General features: G+C 41.3%; 1 protein-coding gene across 3 annotated transcripts in view; it reads right to left on the bottom strand.

The window, feature by feature from the left end:
- UNK (unkempt family zinc finger) overlaps positions 1–11,596 on the bottom strand; it is a 32,971-nt gene extending 21,375 nt beyond the window's left edge. For 2 of the 3 annotated variants that reach the window (XM_008566088.1, XM_008566089.1), the window contains exon 1: positions 11,428–11,596. In XM_008566088.1, coding sequence (XP_008564310.1) covers positions 11,428–11,531 — 104 coding nt within the window. In that variant the 5' untranslated portion in view covers positions 11,532–11,596. The remainder of the gene's footprint in view (positions 1–11,427) is intronic. The other variant, XM_008566090.1, reaches the window with a different exon arrangement.
- Between the last annotated feature and the right edge of the window lie 4,362 nt (positions 11,597–15,958).

The raw sequence follows: 15,958 nt of genomic DNA, 5'->3' as shown, positions 1-15,958 counted from the left end.
TTTTAAAAAAAAAAAAAAAAAAAAAGAAGGGATGGCCCCATGGAACGCTTGGGAGAGTGCGGCACTGGGAGCGCACCGACGCTCCCGCCCCAGGTTCGGATCCTATATCGGAATGGCCGGTGCGCTCACTGGCTGAGCATGGTGTGGGTGACGCCACACCAAGGGTTGTGATCCCCTTACCAGTCAAGAAAAAGACAAAAAAAAAAAGGAAAAGAAAAAGAAATATTCTCTTTTACATTTTCTATTTTTTCTGACCATTGCTTTCCTGTGAGTTGAGAATACTGTGATCACGAGTACCTGGTCTCGTAATACTGATGTACTCTTTCAGCACAGCTATCTATTTTTTTTTTCCAAAAGATGACCAGTAAGGGGATCTTAACCCTTGACTTGGTGTTGTCAGCACCACGCTCCCGAGCTAACCGGCCATCCCTATATAGGGATCCGAACCCGCGGCCTTGGTGTTATCAGCACCACACTCTCCCAAGTGAGCCATAGGCCGACCCTCAGCACAGCTATCTTTGTTAGATGCTCCGCCACCAAATTTGGTAACAAAATAATCCACACTCCACTATGCTTTAAAAGTGCGACATTCCAAGTCCAGTTTTCTCTTCCACTTGTTTGGCATGAGAGATGTGCATGGGTAATGAAGAGTGAATAACATGTGGTACGCTAATATACGCAGCACAGGAAACACTGCTGAGTACACCCAGCAGCAATGAAGAGTGGTGACAGTGCCACATATGGTCCTTGTTGCAACTACTGAACTCTGCTGTTGTAGTGCACAAGCAGCAGATAACATGTAAATGAACAAGTGTGGGTTCAAATAAAGCTTTACTTACGGACTCTTTGAACTTCATATAATTTTCACATCATGAAATATTACTGAATCTTCTTCAACCATCAAAAACTTGTAAAACCCATACTCAGTGCATGGGCCATACAGAAGCAGGTAGCAGGCTGGATTTGGAATGCAAACCATAGTTTGCCGACATCTGCTCTAAAAAGTTGGTATTCCCCAACACATCACACCCTCACCTCACATCTCCATACTTTTGATCATGTCCTGTGTCACCCTTCTGGCTTCTCTGCCCTGAGGATTCCTTAACCGCCTCCCCAGTGTTGTTATTTGCCCCCTCTCCCATGTCTCTACTGCACTGTGTGAATACTGCTGGTACGACCCCTACCACAGTTGTAGCCCTGCACAGACGTGACCTATAGCAGATGCTCAAAACGTGTGCTAAAGGCAAAGCGAAAAGCACCCTACGTGGTGCAAGCCTGCACTCAGCAGCTCTGCACCAACGCAGCAAAACACGGAGAAACGACTCTACTCTCTGACTCATATGCTTCTCCTGGCAATTAAGAAACCATAACTTCTCTACCTACCTTCCACACAATGTCTGCTCAACCACGTTCCTCACCTGAATACTGAAATTGAGATCTCTGGCCTCATATCCAGAGTAGAAAGTGAGATGGCTGGCACTCAGCTCCTGATTGTTCCTGGGAAAGTGTGGAGACTGCTACAGATGTATTAAATTCCTTTTTCTGTTCCTCCAACAACTAGGGGGTATTATGATGGGTAGGTACAAAATAAAGATATATTCAGAGAAAAAATAAAATTATGTACCTGGCCTATAATTAAGTAAACTATATGCAGAAAGAAAAACTAGAAGGAAAAATCCATCCAATATTATTGACATTGGGGGTTATGTTACCTTTTCTGTAATTGTGATTCATTTCTTTTAGAATTCAAAACCAAAAATTTGTTAGGAAAGAAATCCATGGTGTTAATGACAACTTGACAGGGAATCTATCCTGATCCAAAATTAAAGGGAAGGTCCAGCCCGTGGCTCACTTGGGAGAGTGTGGTGCTGATAACACCAAGGCCACAGGTTCAGATCCCTACATAGGGATGGCTGGTTAGCTCACTTGGGAGAGCATGGTGCTGACAACACCAAGTCAAGGGTTAAGATTCCCTTACTGGTCATCTTTAAAAAAAAAATAAATAAAATAAAGGAAAGATATGTGTTGCTAATGAGCCAGAAGAGCCCCTTTAAGTTATAAGTGAATGTGGTAATCTTTTTGTAAAGTGAATGACTGTTTCAATAGCATTCTGTCATTTATGATTTGTAAAATCTGACTTGGACACATCTATAGATTTGAATAATCAGGCAAACAGGCAAGGCAGTGATGGTCTCCGGAGAACTAAGACAAATCAACAGAAAAAGATGGTGCTGCAATTCTGAGTTTGCTCAGGACTTGGTAAATCCCAATACGCACAGCAAACAGCAAGATGTACCACCAAAAAGGTGCAGGACTGAGCTAACAGAATACACTCAATCCAAATGTGCCTCAGTTTTAAAGCTGGAGGGGCCAGTGAGGAAGCTCCTGCTCCGGAGGAGACTGCTGCTCTTCTGGCCAGTTAGTGTGACTACGCTCAAGCCTTGCACAATGGCTGGCAGAGATCTGGCAAATTGATAGATCTGTCCATATCCCTAATAAACCACCGATGCTCATCTTTATTATAGCTGGCCTTATGAAAAAATTTTTCAACAAATATACATAAGCTTTAACATGAAAATGGGATCTTAAAATGCAAGAAATGGCCCTGATCTTAAACATTCCTTATTGAAATCTAACCACAATGATAGGATTCTGCAACTAGCACCAAAGGGAAGAAAACAAAAAAACCCAGTCATTGTTTAAGATTATATTGTAGTATCCAAAGGTTCAAATGACACTTATCCATAACCTACTGTTTTCCATACTAATATTAATCCTACTAGCTACTTCTTTTCTACACTATACATAATTCCTAAAAAAAAATTTAGTTATAGAGCTGGCTCATAGTTCACGGCTTATAAGAGAGACTTTTCATTTTAAATTTGAGAATAAAATATCTAACTTTAAAGAGAATATTATAAGAGCATACAAGCAGTGGATTAGAATTCTAAATTATTTATCCAAGTACATACATTCTGTTTTGACACCAAACATGACCCAGAAGCCATACAACTTTGTAACAATAACCACACCAGCGGAGTTATCAAAAAATAGCTTTTAAAAATCAAGGCCAAATAAAGCTAAAATTGGTGATACCAATTGAACGTGGTAATCTTTTCACAAATTCAACTGGTGATACCAATTGAATGTGGTAAATTTCTGAATGAGTCTGATACAGTGCTGTACAGTAGAGATTTGGCTTCCAAATCTTCTGAAGTGAACATGATTTAGAACATTCTCTCTGACAGAAAAAGCAAGCTCAGAGAGTATCATTCAGGCAAATAAAATAAGTATCTAGTGAATTTCTGACTGTGTTTAAATTTTAAGGCAGCCTTTGATCCCTTAACCAGCCTTTCGTTGAAGAGCAAATACAATAAGATCTTGGGGCCAGTGTGAACCTCTTAGATGCAATGAAACTATCCTGCTGCATGGACACACCCAGGAACCCACTGTGCAAGTGCCAAAGGCACTTAAGCAAGTCAGTGCTTTCTGAGGGAGAGCTTCTCACTGCCAATTATTTCAGGCCACTTTTCACTGGGGCTCACTGAAAAGGTCTGACACCTGTGAGCTGTCCTAGCCCCAAGGACTACAAGAGCTATGAAGGGCAGTGTTGGTGTGCAACTAGTCCTGCATGTCCCTGTTTCCTTCTTTCTGTAATTGGCCCCTTGCCCTAAGGAGCCTATACCTGGTGAAATGGAGAAGAGAAAATTCATGTAAGGGTCACTCACATTACTGATGTTGGAGAATACGTGAAGGGTACTAAACTCCAATTCATTCTTCCCCAAATTAGATAACACCTTGTTTTTATTTGAAGTTTTACTGTACATAGCTGGCCTGAAAAATCTCCAATTTAATGAACATTCTATTATATATGTTCAAATTGACGTTATTTTGTACACTGTTTTCTCCCATCCAATTACTAACCAGGCCCAAACCTGCTCAGCTTCTGAGATCAGATGAGATCAGGCACCTGCAGGGTGGTATGGCCATAGACATTGTGCACTGATTTCTGTGCAGCAAAGTATTTGGTCCTATAAGAGTGGGTCGGTTTAGAACACACATCCACCATGTAAGATACAGGTCATCTGATGGAGCCTCTACAAAGACTGGAGACCGAAGGGAGATTCCAGTCGATGTGGGAGAGAGGACTGTGCTCTGAAGACAGCACTGGCTCACATGTGCCCTATGAACTGAAGAATCTATTTTAGCACGGATGCAGCTAAAGAAAGCATTTGGTTAAGGCTGTTGAAAGAGGTAGAGGGCCGAGCCCGCGGTGCCCTCGGGAGAGTGTGGCGCGGGGAGCGCAGCAGCGCTCCTGTAGCGGGTTCAGATCCTATATAGGGATGACCAGTGCGCTCACAGCGCTCACTGGCTGAGCGCGTATTATGCTCTTTGTAGAACTCAGAGAGATTTGATTGAAAGCATGAAGCATATTGTTATTAAATTGAGAAAAACAATATTATTTTATAAATCAAACAACTTCATCACTAATCTTACTTTAACAAATTACCTGTACCACACTGTCTTGATTACCGCAGCTTTATGGAAAGTCTTTTTTTTTTTAGTGACTTGGGCTTTATTCAAATATTTTAAAAAATAGTACTTACACTGTGCTAAGTGCCAGGCATTGTTTTAAGCACTTTACATATGTTGACTCATTTAATCCTCATAAAACCCCCATGAGACAGGTACTATTGCTATTCTCAGGAAACTCATATACAAAGAGGTAAGTCACTTATCCAAGATCCCACAGCTAGTAAGTGGCAGTGTGACCCTGCAGTCAGTATTCTTGGCCACCACACTGACTTTTAACTAAGCTTTTCTTGAGCTGAAGGAAAAACAAGAGCAGCAGCAAATAAACACCAGAAACTCTTTAAAAGCCGTTTAAATATGTCAGGGAGACATTACAATCCCATAAAATAAGTTACTACAATAAAAATAGAAATGTTAATTTTAACATGCTGTACTGGATATTTAATACACATTTTATGTATTCATTATAAAGTACTCTTATTTCAATAGTAAAATATAAGTTAGTTAGTTTATTTTTAATTAGGAAATATAAGTACCAGTCTCTAATTTATGTCATGATTAGATAGGTTTGATTCACACAAATCCTAAAGTGTCAGGCCACCAAATGCCTGGCATCTCTTAACAGTAAAAGTGACATAAAAAAGACACAGTAATTTTCTTACCAAAATTAATAAAAGCTTAGATATAAAAACTGGTATTTAAAACTTTTAAGTCATAAAACACCATGCTAAAGGTTTTTTATCAACCTTTTCTTTTCAGAACATAGCTACCTCTCTTCAGTGGGGGTAGTTTTGCAAACAGACCAAAATTAAATGGGAAAATGGGCCACAGACCATCCCCCTCCTCATTAGAAGTAATTTTGTTAGGACTTACGGTGGCCGTATGGCATTTCACATATGAACAGAGAGCAAATGAGCCAACTTACAAACATGAAAATCACACTGTGGTATAAATAAGGAAATGGAGGGAATACTGCAGTAAGCTCAGATATGACATGGTGATACTGCCACAGGTCTTAGTATCTTCTTTATCACCTAAATAAATTGAGCCACCATCAGGAAAAAGGTCACCTCACAGAGAATGCTATGAGATTTTTAAGTCGCTAGACTCCTTTCCATCTTCTCCTCCTCCTCAGCTCTTGATACTGCTGTCAAATTCTACACACTGGCAAAGAAAAAAGGGGTGAAAGTTGAGGGATTTTATAGAGAAATAAAAAAAGTCTGCTGTGATTACTTCAACTAATATATTGTAGCCATTGACATCATTTTAAATGCCTAAAATACATGGCCTTTCCTTAAAGAAATGCCCACGTGAATCTTAAAACAATCACCACAATACCTAAAGAATGGACTCTATTACATTTTAGCAGGACAGTAACCTTTTCTTCCACTTTGCACCCACCCTAGGCAGTAACACAATTCATTTCATAAAGGCATTGAGAAAAATCTGCATGTTCTTTGTAATGGCTGTCAATTTAGAGACAATTTAAAGTACAGCTACTAGGGCCGGCCTGTGGCTCACTCGGAAGAGTGTGGTGCTGATAACACCAAGGCCACGGGTTCGGATCCCATATACGGATGGCCGGTTTGCTCACTGGGTGAGCGTGGTACTGACAACACCAAGTCAAGGGTTAAGATCCCCTTACCGGTCATCTTTTAAAAAAAAAAAAATAATAAGCATCTCTTAACAGTAAAAGTGACATAAAAAAGACACAGTAATTTTCTTACCAAAATTAATAAAAGCTTAGATATAAAAACTGGTATTTAAAACTTTTAAGTCATAAAACACCATGCTAAAGGTTTTTTATCAACCTTTTCTTTTCAGAACATAGCTACCTCTCTTCAGTGGGGGTAGTTTTGCAAACAGACCAAAATTAAATGGGAAAATGGGCCACAGACCATCCCCCTCCTCATTAGAAGTAATTTTGTTAGGACTTACGGTGGCCGTATGGCATTTCACATATGAACAGAGAGCAAATGAGCCAACTTACAAACATGAAAATCACACTGTGGTATAAATAAGGAAATGGAGGGAATACTGCAGTAAGCTCAGATATGACATGGTGATACTGCCACAGGTCTTAGTATCTTCTTTATCACCTAAATAAATTGAGCCACCATCAGGAAAAAGGTCACCTCACAGAGAATGCTATGAGATTTTTAAGTCGCTAGACTCCTTTCCATCTTCTCCTCCTCCTCAGCTCTTGATACTGCTGTCAAATTCTACACACTTCAGGCATCAGGGTGTTGAAAGCGGGAGGAAGTAGGTCCACGAGGGTGTCTTGCTTTTGTGCACTTATCTGGGGTGCTATTTCCAGAGAAGGAGCTCCTTTATAGAGTGTGCCCAAGATGGATTTCTCTAAGTTGCTCTCAGAGTTGTCCAGTTGCCCTCACCAATAAGTCACAGTCTTTGTAGGATGATAGAAACCACCAGTCAAAGCAGATGCATATGGTTTGTGGGGAAGCCTTCTTTAGTATCTAACATAGCTGGATTAAAACAAAAAAACTTAACCATTAAGCATTAATTTAGATTATAGCAAATATCAACTAGGTGTTAAGCTTAAGAGTTTACCTTAGCATGGGCACTTAACACTTATTAACGGGGATTTGTGGGTTTGATTAAAGGCCACAATGAGCCCTTAATTTTTGTCCTGCAAGAAATTACTTGATAAATAAGTAGATAAGATCCAGAAATGTTTATTGGTTTTTAACTCATCCTAAGATTGCTAAGTAACGCTTCCAGTGACTTCTGTTGTGAAACAAATTGTACTCTAGTAATTTTTTACAATTTTATTGCAATTTGCTATAAATGACTTAAATACATGTTCATTTCCTGGGTTTTTCAAAACACAATCAGATGTAATCAAGTGAAGTCCATGACATTTATATAAAGTATAAATTAACCATATTGCCTCAAAATGGTTACCTATGGTAGTATTGCTACATTATCCTCTGTTTAGTGATGCCTAGGAAACCAGTCTTAAATTAAAATAACACCTGGGTAGTCGCAGCTATAAAGGATTTATCCTGTTTACCTATAAGAAATCACCCACTGGCCAGAAAACTCCAACAAACCTTCGATAAACTAGAATTTCATTTTCCTTTATCATGAGAGTATTAAGAAGTCTGAGAATCGACTTCAGTTGAGAGAATCCAAAAATGATTTGTCTTTGAGGCATACTTTGTACGGGGTGAAAAATAATGAGGTCAGAAACCTCGATATTTTAGGTGGTAGTTTTTCTGTGAACTTTCAACTATACACTTTAATAATATAATAATTATACAGTCAAAAGCCCAGTCAGCTACACTTGTAGATACATTTTGGGATGTAATTGCTATAAAACTTCCCATTCTTAAATCCATTTTTTATAAAACTCTTCAAATACACATGATGGACTTGTTATAAATAAACCTGGATTAAATTTAGTTTTTGTCAAATGAAAAGATAAATTATCTAGTAAAAGGAGGTCATGTGGTTCTTGTATCGGAAGAGGATTAATAAACATACATTATCATTTTACGGAATGTTAATCAAATACTTAGAGCTGTACAGAGAAAATTCTAATATAACTGTTTTCTAAAAGGGTTGGGCTGGTCGGTTAGCTTAGTTGGTTAGAGCAAAGTGTTATAACATCAAGGCCAAGGGTTTGGATCCCCCCTACGGGCCAGCCACCAAATAAATAAATAAATAAACAAATAAATAAATGGGTTGGATTCCTCTAGTCTAGCACAAGTGCCTGCTTCACCAAATTGTGGAAAAGATTATTTCAAAATTTCCCTTAAAATAAGATTATCCAAGAGTTTAGAAAAAAAATACCAACAAAATAATTATCCTTCAAACTATGTAATCCTCTTGGTTTAGGAAAAGGAGAGCTCAAACTCTAAGTACTTTAATTGCAGCACAAGAAGGGTAAGAAAGGCAAGCCTACAGAAAGGCAATTTCTGCTTTTGGTGGATTCAACTGGTTGCCAAGATTGCCACTATGAGTGAGACTCAAATCTAATGAAAGTTTTCTGGACTATTGCAAAGACTACAGAACGTCACAGAATTTCAAGTAATATGTATAAAAATACACAAAAGTAATTAATGTATAAGAAAGTTTAAAAAGGTAAAAAAAATTACTGGTAAAAAAATACAAATATTTAAAAACTAAGGGGTCTATATCTGTATTTGACATTGGGCACTGGCCAATTACCTCAGTTGGTTAAGAGTGTAGTGTTAGGGCCGGCCAGTGGCTCACTTGGGAGAGTGTGGTGATGATAACACCAAGGCCAGGGGTTCAGAGCCCTATATAGGGATGGCCTGTTAGCTCAATTGGGAGAGCGTGGTGTTGACAACACCAAGTCAAGGGTTAAGATCCCCTTACTGGTCATCTTTTAAAAAAAAAAAAAAGGTGTAGTGTTATAACACCAAAGTCAAGGGTTCAGATCCCGGTACTGGCTAGCCACCAAAAAAACCCAACAACAAATAAACAATGGAATCAACGTAATAAATAAGGCTATATTCAGACTGAAACAAATTCTAAATTTCATGCTGCAAGGGAGAATGAAAAAATGCTAGGCAGCTCAAAATTTTATAGCAAATATGGAAATAAAAATGGCTGGCCTGTTAGCTCAGTTGGTTAGTGTCTAGTACTGATAACACCACGGTCTGGGGTTCCATCCCTGCACTGGCCAAAGAGGAAAAAAAAAAAAAGTTCCCGTGCCATAGCCCCCAAGGGCAACAAATGAGATCACCTTAAAAAAAAAAAAAAAGTCAGAACCACCAAGTGTACTGGTACCATCATCTGTGTCCTCAATGCTCCTGCCCCCTCAGATCTGAGATGACAAGGGGATGAAGTTTCCCAAATCATCACAGCTTCTGAATACCCATAAATCTACCAAGGAAGACAACTGATTTCTATCTCTGATTTTTGGACATAAAAACATAAAAACACACACAAGTGAACAAAGAGATAGGAACACCTACAACCTCCAATCATCAATCAAGCTTGGGCATTTCATGAACCCTGCTGATTTACTAAGGCACCTCAAGAGCCAAGTCTGATTACTCTGTACTTACCCAACAAGGAATGGAAAGACAAATTTTATTTTTATTTTATTTTATTTTATTATTTTTTTTTTAAAAAGATGACCGGTAAGGGGATCTCAACCCTTGACTTGGTGTTGTCAGCACCACGCTCACCCAGTGAGCCAACCGGTCATCCCTATATGGGATCCGAACCCGTGGCCTTGGTGTTATCAGCACCACACTCTCCCCAGTGAGCCACAGGCCGGCCCCAAAAGACAGATTTTAAACAAATGAGCATCAAGAGGACAAAGACTCAGATATTGATATTTACACAGCTGTTCACTTGTTTCATCTGTCAATTCCAAAATGATCAGAAAGCCTTTCTAGTATAGATGCCACGATATATTCAACAACACAACACAAACACAAAGGTTACTGAAACCAAGACTCACATTACTCAAAATGTGTTTGGTATTTTACTGAAAAACGTGACCTGAGCAGCCAAAGATTATAAATAAACTCCAATTATGTGGTTTGCAGATTTGCAAATCAAGACCACACTGCTGTGTGATCTCCCCATTCCAGTGATCAGTATTCTCTGAGGTAAGACCATCACCCCAAAACCAATGGAAGGATTGCAAAAGAACTCAAGAAAGGACCAGTAAAGCAATGGCCACGTTAGAAAAGTTATAGTTAACTTGAGTCAAACTGCAGTCAACAAGCTTCAATAATTTCAGTCAACACCAGAAAATCCCATAAAGAAACCAATACACTTTCTATAACCATGTTCCCCAATCCCAGAACAGTTTCCCAGTGGGTCTTCCTTCTGTGAATGACAAGAGCTCCTCCTGTCTACTTTTACTTCTTTCTACTCCATCAGATGCTTCCTGCTCTTGTTTCACTGAACAACTTAATTAAAGGTTGTTCAAACCCTCAGGTTCCAAAACCTCCAGCAGTTGGGGATCCTTCTAGACTGCACATCACTCAGGAGCCCATGGGATAAGAGGCACTCACAGAGTATCAGAGAAAATAGAAACCAACATTGTGCTTAACGGAAAGAACAGCCTGTTCATCATTATCTCCTCCCAGAGCACCTAGCCCTAGGTAGTGCTTAATGTGCCTTGAAAGAAAATGAAAAGAAAGATAGGGACCCCACATGCACAATTCCAGGAAGAAGTTTTTCCATCTTGCTGGATGCTTGTAATATCAGCATGTGTAGCTGCCTCTAATGCCACATTCCGGCCGGGCCTGTGAACGTACTCGGACTTCAACACAAGACGGGGGGTCCCCTGGGGTCCGACTCAGGTTGGCTCGGTACAGCCCGCGAGGGCAACGGTCATGGGCACACACCGACATGATCCTGTCTTTACGTGTTTACCTAAATGAATTCAAGCAAGGTGGCCCCTGTGGACAACCTACGGGCCTTAGGGATACAAAAGGCCCCCTGTGCACATTGCATGGAGTCTCATGACAGCACTTCACGCTAATCGTCATTCATACATGCTTCTGGGGCTGGCTCCTACGGGACTCATCTTGGTGGTGTCTCGGGACTTCCTATTGCCCCAAAGGTGCCTGGTACTGTGGTTTCACGGTCTGAGGAACAATCAGGCCTCGAAGGCCTGGCTTAAGCAGTGTGCACTCCACATCCCGAGCTCCCGCCTTCCCCACCCGGCAGCTGGGACCGAGTTTCCCGCCCCACGGTCCGACCAGAGGTTGGTGGCAGTTGGAAGCAGTTGGGACCGGCCCCAGCAGGTTGGAACCGGTCTGGGCCGGGCCAGAGGAGGAAGGGGGGAGGGAGAGGCCGCCTCGCGCTCTCCCTGCGCGCGTGACTCACGCTGGCCGCTGACGTCAGGCGTGCGCGCGCGGCGGGGGGGGCTCTACGTACGTGTAGTGCTGCGGTTTCTCGGGCTGTGCCTGCAGCACCTGAGCGGTAGCGGCCGGGGGCGCCGAGGAAGCTGCGGAGCCGCCGGGCACGGGGCCCTTCGACATGGTCCTGTCTTCCTGCCTCTTCGCCGCTCCCCTTTTATTATTCAGTCTGCGCGGTCCGCGCCGAGGACCCAGTGCGCCTGCGCCGCGCCACGAGAACGTGAAGACCCCCCGCACGGCAGCAAGGGTTGCTGGGAGTTGTAGTCCTCAGTTAAGCAGGAATTTTACCGTCGGCAGAGGGTTCAAGCCAAAACATAGGACCACAATACCCAGGGATCCTTGCAGACGGTGTCCCGGATGCTGTGGGCCTGCGACGGCTTCTGGGAATTGCAGTGCGGTCGCGTTTCTTTTTCTTACCAGCGCGTTTTTAGTTTGTTAGGAGACCGTTTCTTCGAAACAAGAGCCTTTGGAGGAGACGGGGCCGAAGGAGCGAGCTAAGGACGCCCTGACGACTTCTGCGAAACAGTTTCAAGTGTAATTTCACTGACAACAGTGTAATAATTACCTTGGTTCCATACTTAGTACAGTTTGGGCACATTTCTAATCCCGGCTCAGAACAGGGCCTCCAAGCAGGGTTTCAGAGTCTGTATTGTCGGGTCTAAGCTCTGGGCCTTTGTCCTACAGGCCCCTGGAGTCCGCCAACATTCTCATCCCTGAGAGGCACGGAGGAAAGCCTGCCTGCTGGAAGTCAGTTGGAGAAAGTTGTGCCAAAGCAGAGCTGCGCTACCCAGTACTCTGTGCCCACGCCTTTGCCGAGGTGCTGCAGTGACCTTCACAAACTGAAACCTGGAGCTCCACGACTTAGGTCCCTTCTCAGCTCGACACCTGGCCTGACCCACTTGTTTCCAGTACTTGAAGGGCCAAGGACGAATTTAATCTCCGTCTAGAATAGTCTCTGAAGTACACTGGCAAGTTGCAGGGGTGTTGAGAAGCATCACACCAGTGTCCAGAGGAAGGGCCTGGGTTTGAATACGGGGTGTGAGTTACCATCCACTCCAGTTTTCTGCTCTGTATGTCAGCCTTTTTATTTGGGAAAATATCTTTCCCTTCCCCACTTACCAGCAGTCAGGCAGAGTTCTTCACTTTAAAGATAAGCCAGTTGCCCCAGACCCAGGCATTTGATTCTGTGAATTTTGGAATGTTCTTCATAGTTTTTTTTTTTTTTTTTTTTTTTTTTTTATTGTCCTTTTGGAATGTTTCGTCTTCAAACGCCCCTAGTGGCTAAACAACTGATTTGGCCTGTTTAGGAAATAGCAGTTTCTCAACGTAATAAACTGACAATTTGGCTTCTGATGTGAAATTACTAGAAATTATATAAAATAAGTATGGTCACCCTTAAACACTAACAAGTTTCCACTCGCCCCACCCTCCCTCGCCCTTAAAGTTATTTGGAACGTGCTTTTTATTTTTTATTTTTATTTTAAATATGGCTAACCGGCCATCCCTATATAGGGATCCGAACCCATGGCCTTGGTGTTGCCAGCACCACACTCTCCCGAGTGAGCCATGGGCCGGTCCCCTTTGTAGATGTTTTAACACTCGTCATTTGACTTTGTTTTCCGTATTGAATCTAATTCAAATTCATTGTTTTTAAGACTGATTTACATTTTATTAGATGAGATAACGTTAGCTGATTGTCTAATAAAAAAAACACATTCCAGGAGTCGGCCCATGGCTCACTTGGGAGGATGTGGTGCTGATAACACCAAGGCCACTGGTTCGGATCCCTATATAGGGATGGCCGGTTAGCCATATTTAAAATAAAAATAAAAAATAAAAAGCACGTTCCAAATAACTTTAAGGGCGAGGGAGGGTGGGGCGAGTGGAAACTTGTTAGTGTTTAAGGGTGACCATACTTATTTTATATAATTTCTAGTAATTTCACATCAGAAGCCAAATTGTCAGTTTATTACGTTGAGAAACTGCTATTTCCTAAACAGGCCAAATCAGTTGTTTAGCCACTAGGGGCGTTTGAAGACGAAACATTCCAAAAGGACAAATACAAGTTGTAGTGTATGGCTTTAATCCTATGATTAAATCCGAGTAAGTGGTGTATATGTTATCCCCAAAATACCTAAGTGTGATTTTACCAAAGAAATATAGTTCACAGTACTAGATTTTTTTTTTTTTTAAAGATGACCGGTAAGGGGATCTTAACCCTTGACTTGGTGTTGTCAGCACCACGCTCACCCAGTGAGCTGACCTGCCATCCCTATATGGGATCCAAACCTGGGGCCGTAGGTGTTATCAGCACCACACTCTCCCGAGTGAGCCACGGGCCGGCCCACACAGTACTAGATTTTAAATAATAGGTATACGTATACAATGAGCTTTAGAGTAAGTGTGTGCTGTTAGAGTTGGGAGATGATATCTAAACTGCTTAATTTACAAAAGAGGAAACCGAAACCCAAAGAAGTTAAGTAGCTTGCACAAAATTACTCAGCAAGTCTGTGACAGAGCAGGAACTAGACAGTAGCCTAGAGGCTGCATCACGTTCATTACTGTTTTGATTGTGTAAACATTTTCATCTCTCCATTTCCTGTGTTGACTTTCCTCCCCTGTACCAGCTTGGGAAAAGAAAAACATAACTATATGACTACCAAGTAAGAGGGACAAACTATTTCCACTAATCATCTTTAAATGAATGAATGTAAATCTGTATCTTGTTTTTCTTGAAACGGTTTTAGTTTCTTTCTTTCTTTTTTTTTTTTTTATCTTAAAATGTGACCGGTAAGGGGATCTTAACCCGTGACTTGGTGTTGTCAGCACCACGCTCTCGCAAGTGAGCCATGGGCCGGCACTCACGGTTTTAGTTTCTAAAAATTAGCAAAACTGGAAGAAATATAACTGCACTGCCCCCTTGGAGGCATAGAAATTACAGCGCTCTGAATCTCCTAGAAAAACACTGGAACACAAAGAGTGGTTCAGTGTAGGAGCCCATTCTTCCTCCAGGCCATTTGAGCAGTTGAAAAAAGATGACAAGGTGTTTTTCTGCTTGCATCCCAGAGGATTTGACAGCCTCCTATGTGAATCTAAACAGTTCCCCATTTATTCACTTTCCGTGGTTTTTGAGAACAGAGCGAGAACCTCCATCTTGGTCTCTCTTCTCAGTGTGGCATAAGTGGAATAGTATAATTTCTTCCTACCACAAACTTTGAGCAGAAGGTAGAAATTAAAATTGGTTGAATTAGTACCAGCCAGCTGCAAAAAAAAGAAAGGTGGTTAAGTTATCATGTAAGAATATATGTATATGATGATTAAATACATATTGTACATGTTAAGATTAAGAGGGCTGGTAATCATCCAGTGTTGGGCCTGGCCAAAAAATGGGGGGTAAAAAAAAAGAGGGCTGAAATAATACAAGGAATGCAGTACCAGAGGCTGGGCCAAAGATGTTTCTGCCATAGCTACTTTTTAAAATTGTGCATTTTTTTCTCACTATTGATAAGAATACAAGATCTTTGCTGTGGCAAGTAAGTATTGGGATATTTGTACTTATGTACAATAATTCTCAGAGTTGAAATCTACATGTACCTGGTTCTGCCACTTTTTATTTTATTTTATTTTATTTTTTTAAAGATGACCGGTAAGGGGATCTCAACCCTTGGCTTGGTGTTGTCAGCACCACGCTCAGTCAGTGAGCGAACCGGCCATCCCTATATAGGATCCGAACCCGCGGCCTTGGTGTTATGAGCACCGCACTCTACCGAGTGAGCCACGGGCCGGCCCAGCCACTTTTTATTTTAATAATTTAAAATGTTAGGTGAACCCGGAGTCAGATCTAAGAAGTAGAATGCCCAAGGCTCTATTTCAGTTTTCTGGGCTTTACTTGGCTGGTCTTGACTTTAAAACTGCTTTGAGGGCCGGCCCGTGGCTCACTCGGTAGAGTGCGGTGCTGATAACACCAAGGCCACGGGTTCGGATCCCTATATAGGGATGGCCGGTTTGCTCACTGGGTGAGCGTGGTGCTGACAACACCAAGTCAAGGGTTAAGATCCCCTTACTGGTCATCTTTTTTAAAAAAATAAAAATAAAACTGCTTTGATACTTTATATACTTGATGCACCTGGAGAACTGATTATTGCGATGCATCGAAGACATTTATTTAGGCTAAAGGGAGGGATTAGCATTTTTACACATTTGTCATGTTTCTTCAGAAGTTATATCTGCCAGGATATACTGTTAAACACGAGGGCACATATTTAGTTATCTTTCGTGTATTTTTTTATGGACGAGGAAACACTGTAGTAGGACTGGTCCCTTTTCATCTGTAGTTATTTCATTCAGTAGAATTACATAATTCAAGAAATATGTTGCCTAGTATGTTACTTCTTAACTCTAAGCATATTGAAATCACAAAGTATTTTCTGACAGCCTAAAAACATACAAAACAGTATTTCTAAAATCATTTATTGACATTTAAGTCTTTGTATTTATTACCCTTCTCCACGCCACCAAACAAAAGAACATCTTTTTGGTTAAAAATGTAT

Source organism: Galeopterus variegatus, unplaced genomic scaffold, assembly GCF_000696425.1.
Source record: "Galeopterus variegatus unplaced genomic scaffold, G_variegatus-3.0.2 Scaffold219, whole genome shotgun sequence".
In the NCBI taxonomy this organism is placed as follows: Eukaryota; Metazoa; Chordata; class Mammalia; order Dermoptera; family Cynocephalidae; genus Galeopterus; species Galeopterus variegatus.
Note: the sequence above shows the minus strand (reverse complement) of the source record. Positions and strands in the feature narration are given on the sequence as shown.